Source organism: Mastigoproctus giganteus, chromosome 5, assembly GCF_048544385.1.
Source record: "Mastigoproctus giganteus isolate SK-2022 chromosome 5, ASM4854438v1, whole genome shotgun sequence".
Classification (NCBI taxonomy): Eukaryota; Metazoa; Arthropoda; class Arachnida; order Uropygi; family Thelyphonidae; genus Mastigoproctus; species Mastigoproctus giganteus.
The window spans coordinates 153,385,088-153,412,230 of NC_143579.1; the positions used below are offsets into that span (position 1 = coordinate 153,385,088).

The 27,143-nt window shown below is 38.9% G+C and overlaps 1 protein-coding gene across 2 annotated transcripts in view; it reads left to right on the plus strand.

Moving 5' to 3' along the window:
* car (vacuolar protein sorting-associated protein 33A) overlaps positions 1-27,143 on the plus strand; it is a 302,059-nt gene that overhangs the window by 171,509 nt on the left and 103,407 nt on the right. For both annotated transcript variants that reach the window (XM_090373474.1, XM_090373475.1), the window contains exons 10-11: positions 3,935-4,009; positions 9,149-9,228. In XM_090373474.1, coding sequence (XP_090229600.1) covers positions 3,935-4,009; positions 9,149-9,228 — 155 coding nt within the window. The remainder of the gene's footprint in view (positions 1-3,934; positions 4,010-9,148; positions 9,229-27,143) is intronic.

The following is a 27,143-nucleotide window of genomic DNA, read 5'->3' on the forward strand; positions in this document are numbered from 1 at the left end:
AGTTGATATAAGCACAGATGATACTTTGTTAGGACTGTCATGTCTTATAATCCTTATTATGAGGATTATAGCTTTGTTTTAATTACCTGTTGTTGTTTTCCCCTTTATTTCATATTTATTTTATTGTCTAATGAAGTAAAAGAATCACAGTGGTTGAACTTTCCTTGGACAGTGAACTCAATCTTTATTAGTTTTTTTTTTTTTTTTTTTTTCTGAATAATATTATGTACAACTTGAGACTTAGTTCATATCAGTTTCAGATTTATATATAAATATATTCTGGTAGTAGATCTTACAGGATTCTAACTTATCTGTGATTTCTTGGTTATTCTTTTAGTTCATAATTCTGGAAGATTAAAGATTTATGTTGGTGTTATATTCGTGCAGTTTGTTATGGTTTATTCTGATCAAGTTAGTACAGGTGTGAACACACATGGTTCTACTACGCAATTGTTGCCACAATCTCTAACTTTTCGATCCATATTCCCGCATTAGTATTAGTAGAGGCATATGATGCAAGAAAGTAAGCTTATACAGCATCAACCAAAAAAAAAAAACACTTCCCATTTCACTCATACATAAACTCCAAATGTTTGTTTAGTTCTGCCTTGAATTTATTTATGCTGTCAACTTCTACAACAACAGATGGAAATCTGTTCCAGCAACCGACCACCCATTAACTAAAGGCAAATTTCTGCACTTCTATTCTACAACAGTCTTTCCTCAATTTCAATTCATGTCCCCTCAGGCGATTCATCTGGACAAGAGGAAGAATCCAATCAGCATTGAGCTTGCCCAAACCATTCAAGGCCTTATAAACCTGAATAAAATCACCTAGCAAGTGTCTAATCTCCAGGCAATACAATTGCAGCACTTAACTCTTTCTTCGTAAGAGTAACCCTATGTTCCATTAACCAATCTCGTTGCCCTTCTCTGTACTCGTTCAAGCAGCTCTACATCCTTCCTAAAATGATGCCTTCAGGGTGGCCTGACAATTACCTATACAAGGGGATAATCACCTCCTTATTCCTGCTAGAAAAATTCCTGTATATCATTGACAAGGCACCATGAGCTACTCTTGCAGACTGTCTGCACTGCTCAGAAAACTTCATATCTTAATGCACAATTACCCCCATGTCTCTTTCATTTTCCACCTTCCTGAGTGTAGTACCACCCAGTTGATACAGTACTCCGGGATTACTGCTACCCATATGCAGTACTTTACATTTGTCAATGTTAAACTTCAGTTGCCACCTCTCAGCCCATCTGCTCAACTTTTCCAGATCCTGCTGTAGTAGCGTACTATCATTACTGTCATTAACAACCCTGCCAACCTTCGTATTGTCTAAAAACTCGGACATTAAGCCTGATATACCTTCATCAATATCGTCTGTATTTATCAATATTGATAAATACAGACAATAACAATGGATCCAACACTGGACCCGTTGTTATTGTCTGTATTTATCCGTATTCGTGGAGTTCCCACTTGGGGACTCCAGGAATAACATTAGTCCATGAAGAGCAGTGTCCATTATTTACCACTCACTGTCTTCTCCCACTCAACCATCTCTTTATCCATAGCAGCAATTTGCCCTTAATGCCATTCTGCTCCAATTTGTACAGTATGCAACAGTATCAAAAGCTTTCCTAAAATCCAAGTATATGATATCAAAATTGTTTGCATCCAGTTCCTTTGTGACCACATTATACTATCCGATCAAATTGATCAGACAAGACTTCCCCTTAATAAACCCATGCTTTGTCTGAACTATAACTGCAGTCTTGTCTAGATGGTCCTGCAGTGCTTCTTTATCCAGTGACTCCATTATTTTTCCTGGAAAAGAAGTTAGAATTAGAAATTAGAAGTTAGAAATTTCTGAAGAAATACACATTCTTTAGAAATCGACAAACACCACATTCCAATCACAGCATGACCTCGTATACAGCATCCCATGCAAAAATTGCGACGCTGTCTATGTAGGATCTACCATGGGAGTGGCACAGCTTTGAGCAAAACAACACGAAGCTTCTGTGCGGGTGGGTCGTTCAAATGCATCGGAACTTTTGTTTCACGCAATAAATGACATTCATTCAGCTTTAATGAATGACATTCATTCAGCTTTAATGAAACAAAAATTATAAATATTCAACACAACTATCACAAACTACTTATTGCAGAAACCTTAGAGATGAAACTACATGAAACTTCAATCAGTATCTGTAGGCCATTCCTATTGTCCGACGATTGGTCACTTATACGCATGTGTGGAGAACAAACACTACAACACAAGACAAAAGTTTCGGATTAATTGAGTTGCTCCGTTCCTGTGAACATGATGCCTGAAAAGTTCTAGTCCGACTTAAGGAATGTAGAGAATAATCCCCCCCCCATATCCAATTTTATTAGACCCATAAATTAAACTCTAAAGTCCAGCTATAGGACCAAAAGAAATAATCGGTCCATATTTATTAAACAGTTTAGACCTCAAAATCTAATTTTATGCCAATCCAAGTACTGGTTTCCATGCTGCCAGAAGTATGGTGTTTGTAGACAGCAGTCATGAGCGCTCATTGTTGAGACTGCACGGTCTGAACACTACGGTTCTGAGAGTGGGGAAGATGTCCCACCTGCTTTACAAAATAGATATCGCCATCCTCAAGAATTATTAGTGAGTTGGACTAGGAGAGTTGGAAAAGAAGCTTCCTATATCTAAAATAAAGGTAATCCCTGTTGATTTATAAAATAATGTGTATATAACTGAGATTTACTTGGTTCAATTCTCAAATTTATATAATGCAGTATATATGTGTCATTGTATACAAAAATTTATTCTGTAACTATTTACGGTTGTAAGTGTCACATGTGTAATTGATATTGCATTCATATACTCTATTGCATCCCTAGTTGAGCTAGAAAGTAAGGCAAAAAATTGTCAATCTGCAGTAAGTAGTTCCAAATAAGTCTTGTTGTTTGGAAAACTCAAGTATATTTGGGTATGAACAAGTTAGGTCAGCAGCCTCAGTTTTGAGCAAACTAGGTTTACTACAGATGCATAAATCATATTGTGAGGGCATCTAACCATGAGTTGCCTTAGTATTGCAGCCTGCACCATGGAAGCAAATGACTGGTCAGGTCATTCATTTACAGCGCCTACTTACCCACCAGTAAGGCACCAGCAGAGGCTAGAAACTACAGATGGGAAATGGTATACGTTTTAAATAAATAACAGTATACTTCTCAGTTGGAATAGTGCTTTTGAAGTGCAAAGTGCAATATTCAGGCAGCATGATGAGTGCCTCCATAGTATGAGATTGATGTGTTCATAGTAAGCATAGTTTTCTCATAGCTATAAACAAGCTTTACCCCTAAATATCCTTTTTTTTTTTTTTTCAAAGCTTCTAACCATCAGCATCACTAAAACCTGTCTGTTTTGCCAATGATGGGACACTACTAAGTGCTGAAACTAAATTATTGGAAATGTTATACATTTTAAATAATTAGCAATATACTTCTCCTTTGAATCACTGCTTTTTATTTAAAGTCCATGGTGGAATACCAAAACAGCTTATAGTGAAGTGCCTTCATATGAAATCAGTGCATCTGTAACAGACAGTTTTCTTGTAACTATATGCAAAACTGGGGCAACATATTATAGTCTTGTTGTTTACATAAAAGTTCTCTAATACCAAATATGTTGTAATACCAAAGAGAATACAATAGCTCAGTGATTCCTAAACTTTTTATAATGCTTAGTAGCATTTTCATTGCATTTCCTTTCTTCATTTTAAAAGTTCAATTTAAAACAATCATTTGTTTCACTCCTTCTGCTTTGGGGGATGTACCTCATATCTTGAAAGCCACTGCAGTATCTGGTACCCCCATCATATAGACATAAAAAAAAGTAATTGGAGACATTATCTTTATTTACAGACACATCAATGGCCGAACTAGTCAAGGAAGTAACAGACAGAGAAGAGTTTTTGACAACTGTTCATCAAGAGCAAGGTATGTCTGCAATTAGTATACTGTTAAAAATCATTTATTCAAATGAACATGTTTATACCAAATTAGCTGCAGTGGACATCCAAATGAGTTAATCCACCAGTACAAATCATCAATTACCAAAACATATGTTTTATGGAAGTAGTATTGGCCATACAGTTCAAGGATGCTATACGCTTCTGTTGCGCCAGGAAAAAAAAAAAACCAAACATGATTTTCTCTTCCTGTGGGTACTGATTCAGCAGGCCTTTGAATTTACCCCAATCTGTAGGCCTTAACTTAACCATGAAGTAAATTTATTCAAATGATTGTCTCTGCTGACTAAAGGAAAATGTATTTCAATTCTATAATATATTTCTATTCCATACATAAAACAACACAGAAATATTTTGCCATCCATATTATACCTCATTTCCTCTACTCATCACTTCGTGAAATCTGCCCTTGGGCCTATCATGGATATCCTACTGTGTCATGTCGGTATCAACAAATCGAAACAGTGCCTGTTACTATTTGCCAGAAATATAAAGCTATTCAGTGTTTTTGTGTGTCTGACCACTGACCAAAGTGACTTGCTATGCTCGTCAGCATAGCAATATCCCACCACAGCTAATTTCATAGCCTTTAAGCACCCACCAGCTAGAGTACATTTTAGCTGAAATCAGAGCCAAAAGGCATCCTGGATCCATTTTGCTTCTATTACTCAGGTGATCGGCTATAACGTGTTCTGGGACAAAATCCAGAAAATGAAGAGAAAATACAGGGTACACTCCTCATTGGTAATGGAATATAATGGCTGCAGTATTGCAGACTCAACTGCAGTAGCCGGTGCTCTCTAGAAAACATTTCCTTACATCTCAGCAACAACATCTTATTCCACAGAGTTTCTGGTCCTTAAACACATATAATGGGCCATTTACCATACATGAGTTGAAAATAACTGACATCCTTACAAAGGCAAGTGCTGTTGGTAGTAGGGGTGCATTATAGCCTTAAGCTAATGTGCCAATAAAATTCAATCAACCAACCAGCTGTTGGTAGTAAATCCATAAATTATTAAACACTTTTCACCAAAATCCACATACCACCTGCTCTTCCTTGAAAAGCAGTTTCCAGATGCCTGGGGCACCTATTCTTGCTTTTGGTAATTTAAAATCTGAGAAAGGATCTTAAATTACCATCCTATTTTCTGATTATCTGTTTGTGCAAAATATTGGAGAGAATGGCCATGCTCATCTTTTATGGTATTAAGAATCAAATGACCTACCCACATTCGGTTGGCTTCGAAAGAAACAGGTCCACTTTGGACCACCTTCTTTGACAGCTTTCGAAGCTCTATCAAGTAAGTGTGTGTAATCTTGTTAAGTTTGGTTGCTTCTACACCAGCTTCTAAATATTCTTGTGCTGTCTGCTATCACTAATGATGTTCACCTTTGTTGTAATTGTTACAGCATAATGAACGCTGATGTAGTGGCTATTACCATCAATAATGTTCAGGATTTGGGAAATCCTGACAATGTAGAGGTTAATTTAGAGTTCAATTTTTGATTATTCTAGCTGTGTAATTAGAAATTTTGGAGTAACAAGTGTGAGTGGCTTCTTGGATTTAATAGCAGGAATAGCATGTTCATGTGACCATGAGTGTGTCCCCCTCCCCCACGATATTTTAAAAAACTGTAACTTACCTTCTGGACACCCTAATGAGGCAAGTGATTCATCATTTTGCTTGGGTATTGACGAGGAATCGAGGTGTGTAGAAATCATAGACTCTCTCCCTGCTTCTGCCCCCGATAAGCAAAATGTCGAAAAAAACAGTACTAACACAAAGCTGCAATCTATAGTTGCTTTGAAAAGACTTGCTAGACAAACTGTCTGTGGAAAGTGATGGAGAACAAACTGAATATACTCCATGGCCAGTGTTCAAATGGAGGCCCTGGAGGGCCATAATTTTGCCTCCGTATCATTTGTTAAATCTGACCCTGACAGTAAAGTGGATTTAAACAGGGAATCTGATTCCCAAATTAAAATCAAAGAACCAGAGGAAGGAAACCCCCAAATAGATGATGCTATTGCCATGGACATCATAAACATCAATAGAATACACTTTGAAGACATCATGGCCTCCCAAACTGGGCAGTTAACTGCAGCAATTTGTCTCCAAATTATAGAGTGCTGGTGCATTCTGGAGAAAACAATGACATTACTACATGTGCAGAACGAGGTTCTGCAAGCAATTAGACTGCTTAAAGGCTTATAATTCCACAAAAGTCTCCCAATCAAACCCCAAAGACCTATGCTGAGGTTGCCAAAAGTATACAGACAGATAATGCGATAACCAAACCTGCACCCCCAGACAATAGAAATCAGAATATAGTAATAATTAAAGCAACATATGTTATGAACTGCACTCTTCCGGTGAGGCTTTTAAGGAGGCTGTAATTAGGCAGCTGCAACCCACTTGAGGTGCATAAAAATAAAAGAATGACCAGAAACCAGAGTGTGGTGATTGAGACTGCCACAGAAGAAGATGCTTCTAAAATAAAGAGTTTATAAATCGAACAACTTGTACTTAAGGCTGTCTCCCAGTGGCAGGTACCCTTCTATACTGTTATTTGATGTGAAAAAAAGAAAGCTCATACAAGAATTTATAAACAATGTATACTTAAAGAATTCTGTTAAAAAGAACTTCATTGCAATTGCATCTTCAAAGTGTCCCCCGGAGCCTAGGATATCCAAACCCACGACAGAGGCTATACTAGCTGGACCAGCCATAGATTCAAGGAACACTTTCCTCTACTGAAATGTTTTAGATGTGAGAAGTTTAGCCACACAACATGCGCATGTTCTGAAAAAGAGTCCATGTGTAGCTATTGTATTAGGGAATGCCATACAATTAGGGACTGCCAGAAAAAGAACACTAAGCCTAGATGTTGTAACTGTAAGCAAGCTGTGCTCAACTCAAAACATTCCATATGGGATGTAAAATGTCCCATATATCAAAAGGCACTCAAAGCATACAAATCCAAAATAAATTCTGGTTATTGAAACACATACAAATCTTATCAGTTACTAAAATTTCACCAACTTAATGTGCAACTTTTAAGAGCTAACCAGCTTAAAATCAGAATGAAAAAGGAGGATATTGACTTGCTAACTGTCCAGAAGCCATGGTGGTCAAGAACCTCAGCTCACAGTGACTGAAATCAACACAACTTGGCAGCTTCCATGTAATCTCTCTACAGGAGAGAGAGAGAGAGAGAGAGAGAGAGAGAGAGAGAGAGAGAGAGAGAGAGAGAGAGAGAGAGAGAGAGAGAGAGAGAGAGAGAGAGAGAGAGAGAGAGAGAATAACCCCTATAATCCACTACCTACAGTCTAAACTTGCTCTCCTGATCTGCCCTTTGGCACAGCAAAACCTGTGACTGTAGAGGCACTGATAATGGCCAGCAACTGTACTTTTTGTAGTGATGGACTGCCCACATAATTTGCACACATTTAGCAGCACCATGTGGGAAAGTAACATTGTTGTCACACTGGCCACAGGGTCAATTGCTAACAGATTCACTGATTGGTGGTATCCAAGGGCTTGGACTACCTCTGACTACAAGGCTGTAACTTTCAGCCTTCTGTGTCAAGTATGCATAACAGTACCAGATTCAACATCAAAAAGGCCAACTGGGAACTTTTTGGGAATCCCTGAGGTCTAGCCTGTTGAGTGTTCCACCCGAGGCCCTTTATCCACTTATCACTTGCGGATCATTGTGATAAACTCACTGATATTATACTAAATGCCTGCAACTCCTCTGAGGATGAAATTCTGCAGAAAATAAGTTGTTCCCTGGTTGTGCTCTGAGCTTGAGATCCTCAGGTGCAGGATACACCAGGCAAGAATAACTTATCAAAGATCATGCTGAAACTGGCCCCAGCAAAAATAAATGCGCTCAAAGAACAGGGAGGGTAATTGTGCAGTCAGATATGAAGTTTTCTGGTCAGTGCAGACAGGATATAAGAGTAGCTCAATGGGTCTTTTCAATGATATACAGGAATTGTTCTAGCAGGGATAAGAAGGTGATAATCCCCTTGTATAAGGCAATGGTCAGGCCTCACCTTGGGTACTACATACATGTCTAGAGGCCTCATTTTAAGAAAGATGTTGAGCTATTAGAATGGGTACAGAGAGGGGGGCTACAAGATTAGTGAGAGGAACAGAGGGTTGGTGTTACAAAGATAGGCTTAAGTTCTGCAAATTGCAATGTCTGGAGACTTAGGCACCTGCGAGGTGATCTGATTGAAGTGTATAAGGCCTTGAATGGTTTGAGCAAGCTCAATGCTGATGAGATTAGTGAGTGCTTTCTCTTGCTCAGATTGTGCACCTGAGGGAGCATGAATTCATGAAGAAAGACAGTTGTAGAATGGATGAACAGAAATTCGCCTTTAGCCAGCAGTTGGTTGATTGCTGGAACAAAAATTTCCATCTGTCGTTGTGGAAGTTGACAGCTTAAATAAATTCAAATCAGACAAACATTTGGAGTGAATGGATGGGTGAAATGGGAAGGGTTCCCCCCCCCTTTTGTTTTGGCTGATGCTAAATAAGCCTTTTTTTCTGTTAATGCTAATAACACTGGAAAATGGAAGGAAAGTATTTTTGCCCCCCTTCTCTCTCTCTCTCTCTCTCTCTCTCTCTCTCATATTAAAGGAGGCAACAAAGGAAGTAAGCAGGCCTTTAGCCATGATTATGAACGCATCCTTGAACTCAGGGGAGAGGTCACCACAGACTGGAGATGTATCTTAGATATGTAGATCTGATGCAGTTTTCCATACGGCAACTAAATTTGACAAAACTTATTATCCTAGCATACATGCAAGATCATGTGTATTATGAAGAAAGATATTACTTATTTAATTATTTACATCTATATTAGTATTGAATTCTTTGGTAAGTTAATTGAGCCCTAGATACTGTCTGTTCAACACTATGACTTTTAGCATTGCACTTAAATATGAAATAGGTAAGTAAATTTTACCAGCATTTTGTTAAAGTAGGTAATTGCTTCAGTGTATCACTTTCATCTTCAAAATCATTATTTTTTTCAAAGAACTTGTCACTTTTTAACAAATAATAATATATTTTCATGATATTTTCAGAATTCACAAATGGTATTGATACTGATAAGTTAAATGTTTATATAGAAGATTGCATTGCAAGACAAGAACCTGTCATTAAAGTAAGAGCAAGACTTTGTTTTTTTTGGTATTATTTTAGACATTCTCCAAATAATCATATATTTTGTTGTATACAAATATGTTAACGTCTAAGTACATTTTAAAACTCTTTTAATCAATAGCTTGGCATGATGTACCACTTAGTATATTTAGATTATATTACTCTGAATTTTGAAAAAAAAATTCTGTTTCCTTAGAAAAAGGTGTTCCCGAATCATTTTCTAATGCTGAATTTAAAAATGACTTCCATTTGCTTCCATCACTTCATGATTTTTTCAAAATCACAAAATAAAATTTGAATTTTCACAAATTTTTATTATTAATTGGTTCATTGTTTCAGTGGATCAGTTTATAATTTCTTTTATTTTCTTGCACATCTTTCTACTTTATTGTCTCGGCAATAGTCAGCCATCATGTAGCCAATCCACCTTCCCTGGTACCTCATTTCCATGTTTTTTATGTCCTAGTTAAACCTCTTAGCCTGTTCTTCACTAACACTTTCTGGATTTTCTGGGTATTAGTCTATGTGGGAGTGTATAACTGCATTCCATTGTCTCCCTCCCTTTGGTACTGAGATGGGATCAAGGCTTATTGGAAATGTGGAAGGCGCCTCCGTAGCCAGGTGGGCAGGAGCAGCAATGCTCCTGCACACGCTTCTTGATTAGACCGGGGTTCGAGCCCGTGCACCACCAAATATGGAGGATGCGGAGAGGTCAGGGAATGACCACCACATATCCCCGGAGCAATATGGCCCTAGTTGCTAATGCTCCTAAAAAACAAATAACCTAACCTAAACTGGAAATGTGGGTGTGGTGCTCCTAAGCAAACTTGGCATCCCATTCGTGTGCACAGTACCTACTAGTTCACAAGTGGGTGTCCCCTCATGGGGGCTCTGTGATGGGTACTTAGGGCATCAGAAATTATCTTACTCATTTGACTAATTTAAACCCTATTTCTTCTGTGGCCCCAACAAGGCCCCTACCTAATCGAAGTGAAAATAATGAAAAAAACTTCAGTAAAAAGAGCCAGAACTGAGGACACACCATCAGTGGCACTGCTCTTCCTTATTCTCCATTCCACCAGACAGCAATCGATTGGGAAGATGTCACCCTGCTTTTTCCAGAAAGGATTAGAAGTCTTGGCAGGATTGCCAAAATCAGTAAAATGGCTACATTCTGGCGACCTTTTGAGCGAAGCTTCTAGCAAAACAAGCAGGAAAAAATCCTGAAATCTTCATCCATACGGTGAATATCTATCACCGTAACCCCCCACAAAACTCTGAATTCTTCACGAGGTGTCATATCAGAGTGGGATCTTTATCTCTCAGAAGAAGAGATCTGCTCTGAACTGAAAGGCCAAGGTGAATATCAATGCGAAAGGATGGGAATCTCGTCCCTACCCGAGTTCTCGTCCTAACATTCAACACACCACAGCCTCCAAGTTCCATCAAGGCAGGCTATTTAAACTGCCCAGTGAGGATTTACTTTCCAAACCCACTGAGGTGTTTCAGATATCAAAAATATGGCCACTCACAAACAGCTTGTCGTGGTAACCCTGCCTGTGCTCAGTGTAGTGCAAAAGACCACAAGAGCAAGGAATGCTCAGCTTCCAAGCCGATCTGTGTAAATTGCCAAGGTGAGCACCCTGCCTACTCTAAAACATGCCATTGGTGGAAGGATGAAAAATAAATCCAAAAACTAAAAACAGAGTGATTATCTCCTATCTAGAGGCCAGAAAAAGCATCCAACCAATAAATAGTGAGAAGCCTTCATATGCCCAGAAGGTTTCTGTAAAATGCACTATCAGTACACAAACTGAGATGACTATACCACAAAAAGAGTTATTTACTCCGATTGCATGTGTTTACAAACGCCCACCCAAAAAACACAGTCAGCTGCCACTCCTATATCCGTACCTAGTGCTCCATTCCTATATCCACCACTACCAAAACCAAGTGGTAAATAAAAGCCAAAAAGATCGGAAAAGTCACCTGTAATACTAGAAACAATGGGTGTAGATGATGAGGTACCGGACGAATCAGTCTTGGAACTCTTTATGGAGCAGGAAATGGACATGGGTCAGCATCCATACTCCTCCAAAAAAAAGATAAATCCAAGACTGACAAAAGTAAGCCCTCAGCTCCTCGGAATCCACCTGATGAACTCACCAAACCAAAATAATGGCTAAATTCCAACAATGGAATTGTAGTGGATTCCGGCAAAATACTGACGACATCAAAGCCCTCCTGCAAAAGCATGAGCCAGTTTGCTTTTGCTCGCAGGAGACTTACTTAAACGCAAATGATGACCTTACCATGCATAACATCACAATTTTTTGTAAAGATAGAATTGCAGATGGTGCTGCTCATGGAGGAGTAACTATCCTTGATGGCACCCAGACCCCAGTCAGCCCTTGACTTGGGTCTGGGTGCCATCCAGCATAGAGGCTTTTGCAATTTGCCTTACAGTGGGATTTTTATTAACCATCTGCTCTATTTATTTGCCACCTGGGACTGACATCTCCCAGAAAGACCTTGATAATCTTGTACCGCAACTGCCTCCCCCTCTTACATCTCAAGGATTTTAATGGACATAACACCCTGTGGAGTAGAGCTAGCATCAATGGAAGGGGGCGAGTCTAGAGCATATGCTAAATGACAATGAATAACCTCTCCCTTCTAAATGTGGGAACAAACACCTTCTTCCACATGCCTACCCATACGTTTTCTGCCATTGATCTTTCTATCTGCTCCCCTTCTCTTCTTTCTCTTAGGAAGTGGAGAAGAACCCATATGGAAGGGATTACTTTCCTGTGATAACCTGCTTACACAGTGGGAAACCACATCTTCCTTTTAGGTTGCCACTGTGGAAGTTCCATCAGCCTGACTGAATGCCTTTCAGCATCATGCAAATTTTGAAATCACTGCAGTCAGTCAGGAGCCTATCAGTAAGTACATTACAGAAAATATCGTGCATGCAGCCAAAATTGCAATTCCAAAAACATCTGCCCAGTTTCCACCTTTTCCTAAACCATGGTGGAATTCACAGTGCACAGCAGCAAAAAAAGGCTCAAAACAAAGCTTGGGGATAGTCCGCCGATATCCTACCATGGCCAACCTTATAGCTTTTAAACGTGCATGAGCCAGACACACTTCACTTGCCATCAGTCAGAAGGAATCATGGATCCATTTTCCTAATCTATTACCCGGTCTACCAGCATCAAGGTGGTCTGGGATAAAATCTGGAAAATGAAGGGAAAATATACATCTCACCCCTTATCGATCCTAGACTATAATGAATGCAATATTTGGAGCCAACTGCAATAACCAATGATCTTGGGGAAACATAAAAGTGAAACACAGGCCCTAAATTTCACACACTAAAGGGCCTTTGTCCCTACAACGAGCCATTCACTATCAGGAATTAAAAAGAACTCTCTCCCCCTTTCTAATGCAAGTGCTGTTGGACCAGATGGCATCCATTATGAAATGATTAAGCACCTTTCACCAACATTTATGGATCACCTGCTCCTTTTATATAACAATCCATACTGAAGAGCAGTTTCCAGATGCCTGGCACATGGCAATTATTCTTGCCTTTATGAAGCCAGAAAAGGATCCTAAAATCCCTACTAATTATCATCCTATTGCTCTGACTAGCTGTCTGTGCAAAATCCTGGAGAGTGGTTAATTTTCATTTAATATGGTACATTCAGTCCTCGTATAACACGTGTTTACACTACACGAATTCGATCATACACGATTTATAAATAGGGGAATGATATCTTATATAACACGAACCGAATTCACTTATGCACGATTTGCCTTTGTGTTTACAAGAAATGGCAGTCGAACGTGGAATCACCCCAACCGAACGCAACACGATAGGAATGAAGAGAAGATTCTGAAAATGTATTTGTTTTTTATATCAGTGAAGGGGAAACACATTTCACCATAATAACTTAAAATCCCAGCTATCGGTATTATTGCAAATGCAATTAGATAGAGTTTACCACCAGTTTATAACAGATTCCACTAGCAGAAACGCAACTGGAAATTGTTTTATGGTAGTAACCCCTAGAAATGTGCTTTAGTAAAATGTGAGACATTAATAGTGTACCTCTGCCTTTACGGTATTGTTTATTCAGTTGCTACATGCGCGCAGCTTTGTTTATGTGTATCAAGCGTGCCTCCTCATTTTGTAATTGTGCTTTATTCCCTAATAATGAGTAAAATACTTAAAAGGTGTGAAAAGGAAGCATCCTGGTGAAGACTGCAGATTCAGAGAGAAAAAGAAAAGCAATATCAATAAACAGAGGCGGACTGGGTCAAAAATTCTTACCCGGGAAAATTTATAGTGGCCTCATACTATGGTTTAAGGCCTCCGGCCCACCGGGGTTTTACCCGGTAAGGCTTATGGCCAGTCCGCCTCTGTCAATAGAGAAAAAATATGAAATTGTGAATCGCTTTGAGCGAAATGAAAGACCATGTGATATTGCACGTGCTACAGACCTAAATGAGGCAACGCCGAGAATTACAAAGAATGCAGAGAAAATAAAAACAACTTTCATAGCAGGAACAACTCAAAGTGTAATTAAAATCCATTAGATTAAGACACAAAGAACTGGAAGAGATGGAACGGCTGTCATCTGTTTGGATAGAAAATCAAACAAAAAACAAGTTTGCTTACGATAGAAGCAAAAGCATTAACAATATTTTATTACGTAATAGTCATAATAAAATACGTATTTTATTACGATTATTTATTGTGTTTGGTAATGTTTTGGTTACAAATGTATATTCAATCTGGGGTGTTCAGCACCTAACCCTATTTTTCCCATAGGGCCTGTTGTTTATATTGCACGAAAGTTTCTAGGAACACAACTATCGTGCTATACGAGGACTGACTGTATTTAGAATCAAACCACCTTCTCTCCAACATTCAGTGTGCTTCCAAAGAAACTAGTCCACTCTGGACCATAGTTTTTCTGTAAACACCCATCCAGATTTTTTTCATAAAACGTGAACATCTTGTGTCTGTATTTTTTGACATGGAAAAAGCGTATGACACAACTTGGAGATTTGGCATCTTAAAAGATTTGCATGACCTCGGTCTTAGAGGGCATCTCTCCATTTTTGTTAAAAATTTTCTAGCCAAGCAGTCCTTCCAAGTTCGTGTAGCTTCCTCACTCTCTTGTCCATTTTTCCAAGAGGAGGAAGTACCACAAGGAGCATATTAAGTATCGCACTTTTCGGCATCAAAGTAAATTCCATCATAAAACAACTTCCTCCAACTGTAAACAGTGCCCTCTATGTCAATGATGCTAATATATTTTCTCAGTCATGCAGCATGAGGGTTATTGATAGACAACTGCAACAAGCCATTAATCACCCTAATTCCTGGGCACTTGCTAATGGGTTCAGGTTCTCGCTGCAGAAGACTGTTTGCGTACACTTTGTTGTAAGTGTAATCTTCAACCTGAATTAAGGCTTGGACAAAATGCTATTCCAGTAGTGTCAGACACAAAATTCTTGGGACTCATATTTGATAAAAAGTTGACCTTTCTGGAACATATCCTCCTACTCCGCACAAAGTACAAGAGGCCTTAAAATTCTCTGCCCTATGTCTTGGAGTGCGGACCGATGCACCCAAATACACATTTATCGTGCACTTGTACGATCCACACTACATTACTTACCTCTGGTATACAATTCAGCCAGGGACAATATACTGTGATGGCTGGATCCTGTCCATCATCAGGCTCTCCATATTGCTACTGTAGCATATCAAACATCTCCTGTCCAGAGCCTATACGTTGAAGCACATAAACCAGTTATTGCTTCGACGTAAGCAGTTGTCTCTAAAGTATGCTTTAAAACTGAAATCCTTGCCAGACAATCCTACATGGCCATCTGTTTTTGAGCCATGATGGGAAAGGTTATACAACGCCCGTCAGACCCCCAATCGTCCTTTTGGTATTCGTGTCCAAGAGCTATTCAGAGAACTTGAAATCAGGGTAGACAAGGTTGCCCAAACACCAAAGCAGCCCATTCTACCCTGGCATGCTCACATTCCAATATGCAATTTTTTGCCCTTAAAAACTGGTCAGATACTCCATCTGTCTACTTGCAGCTCTATTCAGCACACTGAGCTGAACATTCTGACTTCGCAACTGTTTACACAGACAGCTCGAATTCAGAATCATATGTAGGACCTGCTGCTGTCTTTCCAAACACCACCATATCAGAACAGATTCTCCCTGAATATAGCATATTTACTGCCGAGCTGCATTCTATAGAGTTAGCTTTGGATCATATTAATAAATGCCAGTACCAACAGTTTGTTCTATATTCTGATTCTTTGAGTGTCGTACAGGCTTTATTGTCAGTGATATACAGGCCTCACTCACTGCGTCAAATTCAGCAGAAGATCTACTCTCTCCGTGAACTTGAATACAACATCTGCTTCTGCTGGATTCCCAGCCATATTAGTATTAGAAGAAATGATTTGGCTGATGCTGCAGCCAAATCAGCAATTCCCACTAATAATTGTTGCCTGTCAGTCCCCTATACAGACTACAGGCAAATATTACATGAAAATATTCACTTCCACTGGCAGGATTCATGGGATAGACAGACTACAAACAAATTACATAATTTAAAGCCTGTAATTGAACCATGGCAGTCTAGTCTGCGCAGGAATCGAAAAGAGAAAGTTGTTCTTGCTCTCAGATGGCTGTCTTATGCATTAAGAACTGCATAGAGTTGATGACCCTCCTATGTGTAAGTCCTGTGAGACAGTTTTATCCATGAAACATATTTTAATAGAATGCACAGATTTTAATGATATGCATTTTACCGCTTTTACACATCTGACTGAGCCTCATACACACAGTCAGATTTTATCAGACAATGACCACGTGTCGGATGTTTTTAAATTTTTACAAACTATTAATATTTACCAATATACGTAATATTAAGCATTTATTTTAAGTCACTGTGTTTTACTCGATTTTATGTATTTACTGTTTTTGAGTTGTAACCTTTCTGTAAGGTTACAATATATCTTTTATTCATTTGCATTTTTATGGCATAGTCATGCTGCACCATAGCCTTAGTCGCTTTTGTGGTAATAAAATTGAAATCCAACCACCTAATCATCATTATTAATGAATCAGATGACGCGAGGCTTAAAGTACTGGAACCATTGTCGTGAAGTGATCATGTAGTCAGCAGTTAGAAGATGAAATGTTGGAGAGACAACTTATGTGATCGAGACCCGCTTGGAAGATGAAGAATGATTTTGGAGTAGTTAAAGGTAAATGCATGGGTTTTAACATCAGAAGAGGGGACTTTGACAGTTTAAAGTGCTATATGGCATCTGGCCGAGGGAGGACAAATGCATTTGAATTATGAAATACTTTTAAAGCAAAAATGTCAAAGCCGTGAATGCGTGCATACCATTAAGAAAACATTCCAAGAGGAGGATGCCGAAATGGATGACTACAGAGCTGGCCTGACAATTAGAATAGAAAGAGATAGTGCAATAGTTAGAGAGATGAAAAGTACTGAAGCCTACAACATGTACATGTTGATCTGTAATAGTGCCACAAATCAAGTTGGGGAACCAAGCTGTTATATGAGAAAGCATAGACTAAGAGAGCAAAGAATGGGGACAGGGAATTTTCATTTATGTGAATACAATGAAGAAGAAAGCTAATCAGATCGAACCCTTGTGCACTGGGTATGGGAAAGTCTTTTATGATCCTTCATGCTACAAAGAGGCTGTGCGAGTGAGCCTGAGCTATATGAAATTAGTGATTATAACTACAGAAGGTTGTTTATTAGAAAAACTTTTGATCATAAAGGCAATCATGACTTTTGATCATGATGGCATATACCTGTTTAGACTGCCAGGAAGTGTATTGAACCCTTGAGGTTAATTATGAGGGCATCTTTGGACAGCATATTGCCAATTCATAAAGGCAGTTCTAAGAGTAAATTCAGTAACTACAGACCAGTTAGTCTGACTTCAGTGGTAAGAAAAATCCTAATTAGAGGCAATGATTAAGAGTGCAATCCAGGGACATTTAGATGTACAAAGGGTACTAGGAAAGTTTTGCAATATGACGCAACAATGAATCACAGAAAGCTGCTTGTTGCTGCATGTTGAGACATGTTCATACGTGCATAGTAGCCGCCGCGCCAAGTCGATGGGCTCAGTTATTCATTAGTAGTGAGAGTGTAAAGTGCTTGCGATGGCATCGTGGTCACGAAATGAGATAAGGACAGTTTTGCGGTATAATTTCGTGCGTGGTTTAACCATAGACCAGTGCTTAGAAGAAATGACTCTTGCACTAGATGATGATTGTCCACATCGTACAACGATATTCAGGTGGTATAGAGAATTCCAAAGGGGAAATTTCACTCTGGAGGATTCTGAGAGGCCGGGAAGGCCACGAACGTCAGTTACGGAGGAAAACGTTACTGCTGTGAGGAAAATGCTTGACGAAAACAGGCGAGTGACCTACCAACAGATAGAGGATACTTTGGGCCTAAATGCACCAGCAATTCGTTCGATTCTGCAAGATCATTTGCACGTGAAGAAACTTTGTTCTCTCTGGGTGCCGCATCAACTGACTGAAGAGCAGATGACACGACGTGTGACTTGGTGCCGGGAGATGTTAAAAAGTTTGATAAGGGACAATCTCGGTATGTGAACAACATCGTGACAGGTGACGAGACTTGGCTGTACTATTACGATCTGCCGACCAAGGCTCAAAACAAAGTTTGGGTCTTTGATGATGACGACACACCCGTAATTGTCAGAAAATCCCGATCTGTAAAGAAGAAAATGATAGCTGTATTTTTCAAATCGAGTGGAATTGTGGAACGTGTCGTTTTGGACAAGCAGAAGACAGTCACAGCTAAGTGGTATACTGAACAATGCCTGCCTAAAGTCATTGGATCTATGAAGAACCTGCGGCCAAAGTCAAGAATGGACACCTGGTACCTCCATCACGATAATGCTCCTGGTCACCGCGCCAAAGCCTGCACCGAATATTTGACCACGACAGGACTGAAACTTCTCGAGCACCCTCCCTACAGTTCAGACCTTGCTCCCTGCGACTTTGCACTGTTCCCGCATGTGAAAATGAAGCTAAAAGGGAGGCGGTTTTCCAGTGATGAGGACCTTCTACGGGCTTGGGACAACGAGTGTGCTTTACTCCCCAGTGAAACTTGGCAGAACTGGTTTAAAGATTAGTTTCGGAGGATGGAGAGGTGTATTGAATGTAGAGGAAATTACTTTGAAAAAATTAAATAAACAAAGCTGTATTGCAAAACTTTCCTAGTACCCTTTGTATATACCATTCTGAAGGACAGAACATGACTTTATTAAGTCATGTTGTGTCCTTCAGAATGCTTAAACTTTATTAAGGGGAAATCAGGTTTAACTAGCTTAGTATGCTACTTTGACACAGTTACTCATGAGCTGAATGTAGGGAACAAAAATTTTGACGTAGATTATTTGGATTTTAGCAGAGCATTTGGCTTGGTCCCTCATGATAGAGGTTACTGTATAAGCTTGATCAGGTTGGGATTACTAGTAAAATTCTAAGGTGAATTGCTGGGCAGCTGCAGAGCAGAAGGCAGAGGATTGTGATTAATGGATATTCTTCAGATAGGTGTAACATCAGGAGTGGAAACCTTCAAGGAGCAGTTCTTGGACCACTGTTTTTTCTCATTTTCATAAATGATATTAATGAAGTGGTAGGTGTGATGTCAAAATTTGCAGATGACGTAAAGATTGGCAGAGTCATTGATGATCAGTGCCAAGCAGCACTCCTTCAGCAAGGCTTCAACAGACTCCAGAAATGGTCAGAGAAGTTGCAGCCATGTTTTAATGCTGCTAAAAGGATTAAAGTATGGAGTCTTACACCTGGGAAATAGGGACCCACAAATAAATTATATACTTGGTGGAACTGAATTAAAAACAGTGGAGAAGGAAAGGGATGTAGGAGTTACAATATGGATAGATATGCAGTTTTCTGAACAGTGTACAAAGGCAGCCAGGAAAGCCCATGATGTCCTATTGATGATTTATCGAACACTATTCTGTGAAGATAGGGAGGTCATATTCCCACTGTACAAGACAGTTGTAAGGCCACATTTGGAATACTGTGTTCAAGTATAGATACCCCATCTGAAAAATGATAATGAGCTTCTTGAAAGGGTCCAAATACGAGCAACGCGAATGACTAGATCAGCAAAAGGATGACTGTATGATAAAAGACTGATTATGTGAGCTACAGACCTTGGCAACCAGGTTCTTCAGAGTTGACCTCATTGAGGTTTATATGGCTCTGAGAGGGATTAGTAAAACTGAATGAAGGTGGAATTCTCACTGTTCTAAAGAATTCCAGAACTAGGTACCATAAATTCAAATTACTGTGGTTGAGATTTAGATTAGATTGTAGGAAGTTTTCTTTTAGCCAGTGAGTCATTGATTGCTGCAACAAGTTGTCCTCACAAGTAGTTCAGGCTGGCAGTTTGAATAAATTCAAAGGTTAACTGGATAGTTACCTGTGTGAGGAAGGTAGCATATAATTTGTATTGTCTTATCTACTTTTTTCTTTTTTCTTTTTTTTTTTTTTTTTTTTTGCCAGTGCAGCAAAAGCCTGTGGCTTCCTTGCACTATATCGTGTATACTATACTAACCTTCTTTGTTACTTGATTACAGACTAGTGTATATCTGTCATAGGCTTCTAAATCACCTGATACCTTCTATGCATTCCATGCAATGTTCTCTGCCACGAGTCTCATCAGTGCATCTGAGATCCATTTAGGTCTAAGCCTTCAAGAGTATTTCTTAGTTAGTATGAAAAGTGTGTAGTAGCTTCTATGCTTACTTTCCTGAATGCTACCCATTTTGAATTTGCTGTTGGTAGTGTCGTCAGCTTGTCTGAGAACACTGCTGTCACCCTTATGAAATCAAAAGGCCTTCCATTTATACTTCAAAGTAATGTCTTCAGATAGATTACACATCAGTACATATGATCACTACCACCCAGGGGGTCTTTTACCTGCAGATTCTTAATGCATGAAGAATTGCTGATGATAATGAAATCAAGAATGTTGCTTCCCCTTAGTTGCCTCTCTAACATGCTGCTGTAGAAAACAGTCATCCAGTAAATTGACAAAATCTTGCTAGTGTGTATGTGACCAACCACAAGTTTCAGTCAGTATCTGAAGAGGTAAATAATTTATAAGACATTCTGATTTACTGTACCATACTATTTCTCTCTGACCGTTTGTTTTATTCGTCACAGTCTTTAGGCCTATAACACATTTCTTCATTTTTATTTTTCCAGTACTTCATCATCAGCCATTTTCAATCCACTGCAGAATGAAGGCCTCTCCAGCAACTTTCCATTTCCTTCTGTTTTGAGCACTGGCCATCCATTTACTACCCAAAAACTCATGAATTTCATCTATCAATCTCCGCCTTTGTCTTCCAGGTTTTCTTCTAGTTCCTCTTGGGTACCATTCTGTTATTTTCTTAGTCCATCTGTCATCATGTCTTCGAGCTATGTGTCCTGCCCAAGACCATTTTAGTTCTTTAGTTTTGATAAGAATGTCCTTTACTTGAGTTTGCTGCCTAATCCATGTGTTTCTCTTCTTATCTAACAGTCTGATTCCCAATATAATTCGTTCCATTCTTCGCTGTGTAGTTCTTGGCTTCTCTTCCATTCTTTTGGTGAGTGCCCAAGTTTCACTTCCATAAGTCATGGTGGGGGAGTATACATTGATTCATTATTTTACGTTTCAGACAAACTGGGATATTGCTCTTCAGTATGTGACTATATTTCCTGAATGCTATCCATCCAAAATTTATTCTTCTCTTGACTTCCAGCCATTTATCATTATTACAGCTAATAACTTGTCCCAGATAAGTATATGACTCCACCTTTTCAATTACTGCTCCTTCAATCATTATTTCCCTTTTCGGGGCATACTTGTTCATCATTACTTTTGTTTTAGCCATATTCATCTTTAGTCCAAAATCCTTACTAACTGTGCATAACTGATTAAGATTTTCCTCTAATTCTTTGGGATCGTGGCTTATAACCACAATGTCATCTGCAAATTGTAAATGGTTTAGGTACTCTCCGTTCACATTGACTCCTTTCTGCGACCAGTCTAATCTTCTGAAAGCTTCTGAAAGGAGGATCAAAGTGTGGCACAAGTAATTACAGACTTGTTAGTTTAACTTATGTTCCAGGGAAATTCATGGAGGCACTGGTTGAAGAAGCACTGCAGGATCATCTAGACAAGACTTCAGTTATAGCTCGGACATAGCATGGGTTTGTTAAGCGGGCGTCTCGTCTGACCAATTTGATTGGATACTGTGATGTGGTCACAAAGTAACTGGATGCAAAGAATAATTTTGATATCATATATTTAGATCTTCGAAAGGCTTTTGATACTGTTGAACATGGAAGACTGCTACACAAATTGGAGCGATGTGGCATTGGAGACAAATTGCTGGTATGGATAAAGCAGTGTTCTCCCCAGAAAATTTTGCCAACTGTGTGGCATTATGAAGTAGCCAGGGTAGGGAAATCTAATACATCGCAATATTTAAAAATTTTCTGGTATTTATAAATGTGACTTAAGCGATACAGAGCAAAAATTCATTGCATAATTTAACATTATATGCTCCTCTCGCATTGACCTCAATCGCATAGTATATTCGAATGAATATTGATCGAGATCAGTGAGCAGTACCATACAGTACAGCGATAATCACTTAAATTTTAGCTGGGCGGTCAGTCAAATTCACCAGGAGGTGCGTCCATTCGATAGGTCCTGGGGAGAACACTGGATAAAAGGATGGTTCAGTGGGAGAACCATCTCCCAATGTCCATTGATTACCACTGCTCTTCATGGACTAATGTTAGTGGAGTCCCTGGGGGACTCCACTAATAACATTAACTGCAGATTAACGTATCAACTGTGTGGTATTACACTGACAGTGGTAGAGTTGAAAGGACTTGGTAATTGTGCAGTCAGATATGAAGTTTTCTGAGCAGTGCAGACGGTCTGCAAAAGTAGCTCATGGTGTCTTGTCAATGATATACAGGAATTTTTCTAGCAGGGATAAGGAGGTGATTATCCCATTGTATAAGGCAATGGTCAGGCCTCACCTTCAGTACTGTATACACGTGTGTAGGCCTCATTTTAGGAGAGATGTTGAGCTACTAGAATGAGTACCGAGAAGGGCTACGAGATTAGTTAGTGGAACAAAGGGTTGCTGTTACGAAGAAAGACTTAAGTTTTGCAAATTACAGTGTCTGGAGACCAGGCAGCTGCGAGTGATCTGATTGAGGTGTATAAGACCTTCAATGGTTTGACCATGCTCAGTGCTGATGGGATTCTTCCTCTTGCTCAGAATAATCACCCGAGAAGGCATAAATTCAAAATGAGGAAAGACAGTAGTAGGATAGATGTGTGGAAGTTTACCTTTAGCCAGCAGGTGGTTCATTGCTGGAACAAACTTCCATCTGTTGTTGTGGAAGTTGATAGCTTAAATAGATTCAAGGCAGAACTAGACAAACATTTGGAGCAAGTGGATGAGTGAAATGAGAAGGGTTTTTTTGAATGATGCTGTATAAGCTTGCATTCCTGCATCATATGCCTTTAATAATGCAAAAAAAAAAAAAAAAAAATGCTAATACTCCAGTCTGATTCATTATTTCCATTTAAATTCAATTTAATTTGATAATATTACACTAAAGTAATAGATGTCTGTATGCAATAATCTGTATTACACTGAGGTTAATGGTATATGTATTACTGTGTCATTACATTTGTGTGGTTTCAGATTAGTTATTTCTTTACTGTAAATAAAATGGTTTAGTAAAAATAAATAAATAAATAAAAAATAATATATATATATGCTATCATTGAATTATATTAAATAAAGTTAAATTATAATGAAATAAATAAAGCGAATGCAGCGATTCGCTGCATGAAATCGCTCATGGAATCGCTGCATGAAATGCAGCGATTCCATGACCATTATTGGCCTCGTGGTCCTCTGTCAATATGGGGCATGATGGTCAGTCTATTTTATTTTAATTTATTTAGATTTTGTTATCGTCTGATAGTTCCTTTAACCCTCTTTTGGTGATATTTCACGTCTTTCGGAACTGGTACCTCTCTGGGGGGTACCGCTAAATTAATAAATAATTGGCATTAGTCTAAATTTTGTATAGTTTTAATTGGATTTAAAGTTCGAAATTATACAAGGGTTTATGGGCTACTATTTATATCTATTCTTTCTTTTTGTTCAATTGTTTATTTGGGTTATTTTTATGTTAATATTCGCTCTACAGTTTTTGCCATACTACTGGCTTATGTTTTATTTTATTTAATTTAACATATTGGATATATATATATATATATATATATATATGCCAACCTACATGATTAGAACCCTCAAGCTACTTATTTACAACAATTAAAACCTTACAGTTCCACTACCATGCACTGCAGTACTTTTTACATATGATATTTGCACCAAAATCCAATACTAAGGATCTACAAATATCGTTGTAACTTATAAAATCTCTAGCTTAATTAGCATTAGCAAGGGCACATGATGCAAGAAGGCAAGCTTATATAGCATCAGCCAAAAAAACACACACACATTCCACCCATCCACTCGCTCCAAATTTTTGTCTAGTTCTGCCTTGAATCTGTTTAAGCTATCAATTTCTACAATGACAATCAACCACCTGCTAGCTAAAGGCAAACTTCCACACATCTATCCTACAACTGTCTTTCCTTAATTTCAATTTATGCCCTCAGGTTATTATTCTGAGCAAGAGGAAGAATCCCATCAGCATTGAACATGCTCAAACCATTCAAGGCTTTATGCACCTCAATCACATCACCTCGCAGGTGCCTAGTCTCCTAACACTGTAATTTGCAAAACATAATCCTTTCTTCAAAAGAGCAACCCTTTGTTCCATTCACTAATCTTGTTGCCCTTCTCTGTACTTGTTTCAACAACTCTACATCCTTCTCAAAATGAGGACTCTTTCCACTCTCTACCACTGTCAGTGTAGTACCACACAGTTGATATGTTACTCTAGGGTTACTGCTTCCCAAATGTTGTACTTTACATTTGTCAATGTTAAACTTCAATTGCCACCTCTCAGCCCATCTACTCAACTTTTCTAGATCCTGTTGCAGCAACATACTATCATTAGTTTCATTAACAACCCTGCTGACCTTCGTATCGTCTAGGAACTCTGACATTAAGCTTGATATACCATCATCAATATCATTAATGAATACAGAAAACAACATTGGACCCAACGCTGAACCCTGGGGTACTCCACTAATAGCATTAGTCCACAAAGAACAGTGCTCATTGATTACCACTCTTTGCTTCTCCCACTCAACCATCCCTTTATCCATAGCAGATTTGCCTCCAGTGCCACACGGCTCCAATTTGTGTAGCAGTCTTACATTTGCAACAGAATCAAAAGCCTTTCTAAGATCCAAATATATGATATCAAAATTATTCTTTGCATCCAGTTCCTTTGTGACTACTTGATAGTATCCAATCAAATTGGTCAGACAAGACTTCCCCTTAACAAACCAATGCTGTGTCCAAGCTTTTAACTGAAATCTTGTCTAGATGATCCTGCAATGCTTCTTTAAACAGTGCCGCCATTAATTTCACTAGAACAGAAGTTAATCTAACAGGTCTGTAATTACCTGTGTCTGCTTTAATACACCTCTGGTATTCTCCTCTCTGAACATCTCATGCGTGAATGTAGATGCAAAACATTCATGTAGTTTTTAGCTGCCTGAGCAGGATCATCAACAGTTGAACCATCGATATCAAGTGGATCAATCTGATTCATCCCCTTCCTTCTAGAGTTTTACATAAGTAAAGAACCCTTTGTTGTTCTTCTTTGCATCATTTGCCAAAGATTTCTCGTAATTTGCCTTTGCCTGCCTAACCTTCTTTGTGACTTGGTTACAGACCAGCTTATATCTATCATAGGCTTAATTTATATTTATACCTGTTAATTTATATATATCCCATGCATTTTTCTTCTCTGCCACATGTAATTAGTTCATCTGACATCCATTTAGGCTAAAGTCTTGAACGATATTTCTTAGTTGGTACGAAAAGCCTGGTAGCTTCCAAGATTATTTTTTTTAAATGCTTCCTATTTTGAATTTGCTGTTAGTAACATCATAAGTTGGTCTCATGTATAGAATTTAAATACTGTATTAGACCATCATAGTCGCCTTTACTAAAGCAAAAACTCTTCCCTTTACTCCTGATGGTAGTTGCCTCTGAGTAAATCCCACTTCAGCACATTGTGATCAGTGCCACCTGGTGGTTCCTTTATCTGAAGATTCTTAATGCATAAAGAATCACTACTTATAATCAGATCAAGAATATTACTCCCTCTAGTTGCCTCCCGAACATGCTGCTGTAGAAAACAACCATCCAATAAATCCACAAATGCCTTGCTAGCGTATGAGTGACCAACCCACAAATTCCAGTCAATATATGGGAAATTAAAATTCCCCCATTATAAGACATCGGATTTACTTTCCCACTATTTCTCTGCATAATTGCTCATTATACTTATCAGATTCATTGGGCCTATAACACACATCTACCCTCGTTTTTCTTTTCCCAGTGCTTATTCCACACCAAACAGACTCAACACTGCATTGTCCACCAAAATCAATTCGATGCACTTCCTTAGATTTTGCATTTCTTAACTAACCCCTCCTCCCTTCCTGTCCTGTCTATCTTTCCTGTACACATTATACTTTCCAAATTCCAATTCTGCACTGCTTATATCTGTGCGACATCACGTCCCTGATATCCCAACAATATTGCATTTGATGTCTTGGCTAGCACCTCAAGCTTATCAAATTTATTAACTATACTCCTAGCATTGGTGTACATGTAAGTATAAATGCACCTGTTCTGTCTAGTCACCCTAACACAGGCCATGTATTTACTTGTTCCACTATGACTCCCAGCAGTCCTGGAAATCTCTATTACCTTTCTTTCCAGGCTGCTGCTCACTCTAATAGAAGCAGTGCAAGAATCACTTTTGCCTCTCCTGCTGCCAGTATTAACCTTTTAGTCTGTGTATCCCCCCAAGCTAGCAGTTTTTCGACCCCTAACACTGTCTCGATAGCATCAGCAAATATTCTTGCACCTTTTCTATTTAAGTGTACCCCATCCCTGTAGAAGCAGTCTGTCTTGTCAACAAGCACAGACTAGGCTGAAAAAAATTCTACCCCTTGAGCCTTGCACAATTTCTCCAGGGCCGAACTGATCGACAAGGCTCTCATCATATACTTCCTCCTATTGTGTCTGGGCAGAATTGCAAACACTTTCCCATTCAACCCTAACTCTCGACTTTTTTTTTTTCAACATTGACCTGTGCGTTGATTGGCAGTTGAGTAAATCTGTAGATCTCTTACTCTTAATGTCATTAATTCCAACATGTGCAACAACATTACCTTTTGTGCCTTTCGGGCGCCTCCGTAGCCAGGTGGGAAGGAGCAGTAGTTCGTATCACATGCTTCTTCATTAGACCGGGGTTCGATCCCATCACCACCAAATACGGAAGATGCGGAAAGGTCAGGGAATGACCACCGCATATCCTGAAGCAATATGGCCTTAGTTGCTAATGCTCCTAAAAACCAAAAAAACAACAGACAACATTTGTGCCTTTAAAAGATATCTGCTCTACAACGTCATCAACTTTTGCCCCTGGCAGACATATTCTTCTCCTGTTCCACCTATCCTTGTTGCTTAGTATATTATTTCCCCCTTCTCCCTGACAATAGTCACCAACAATA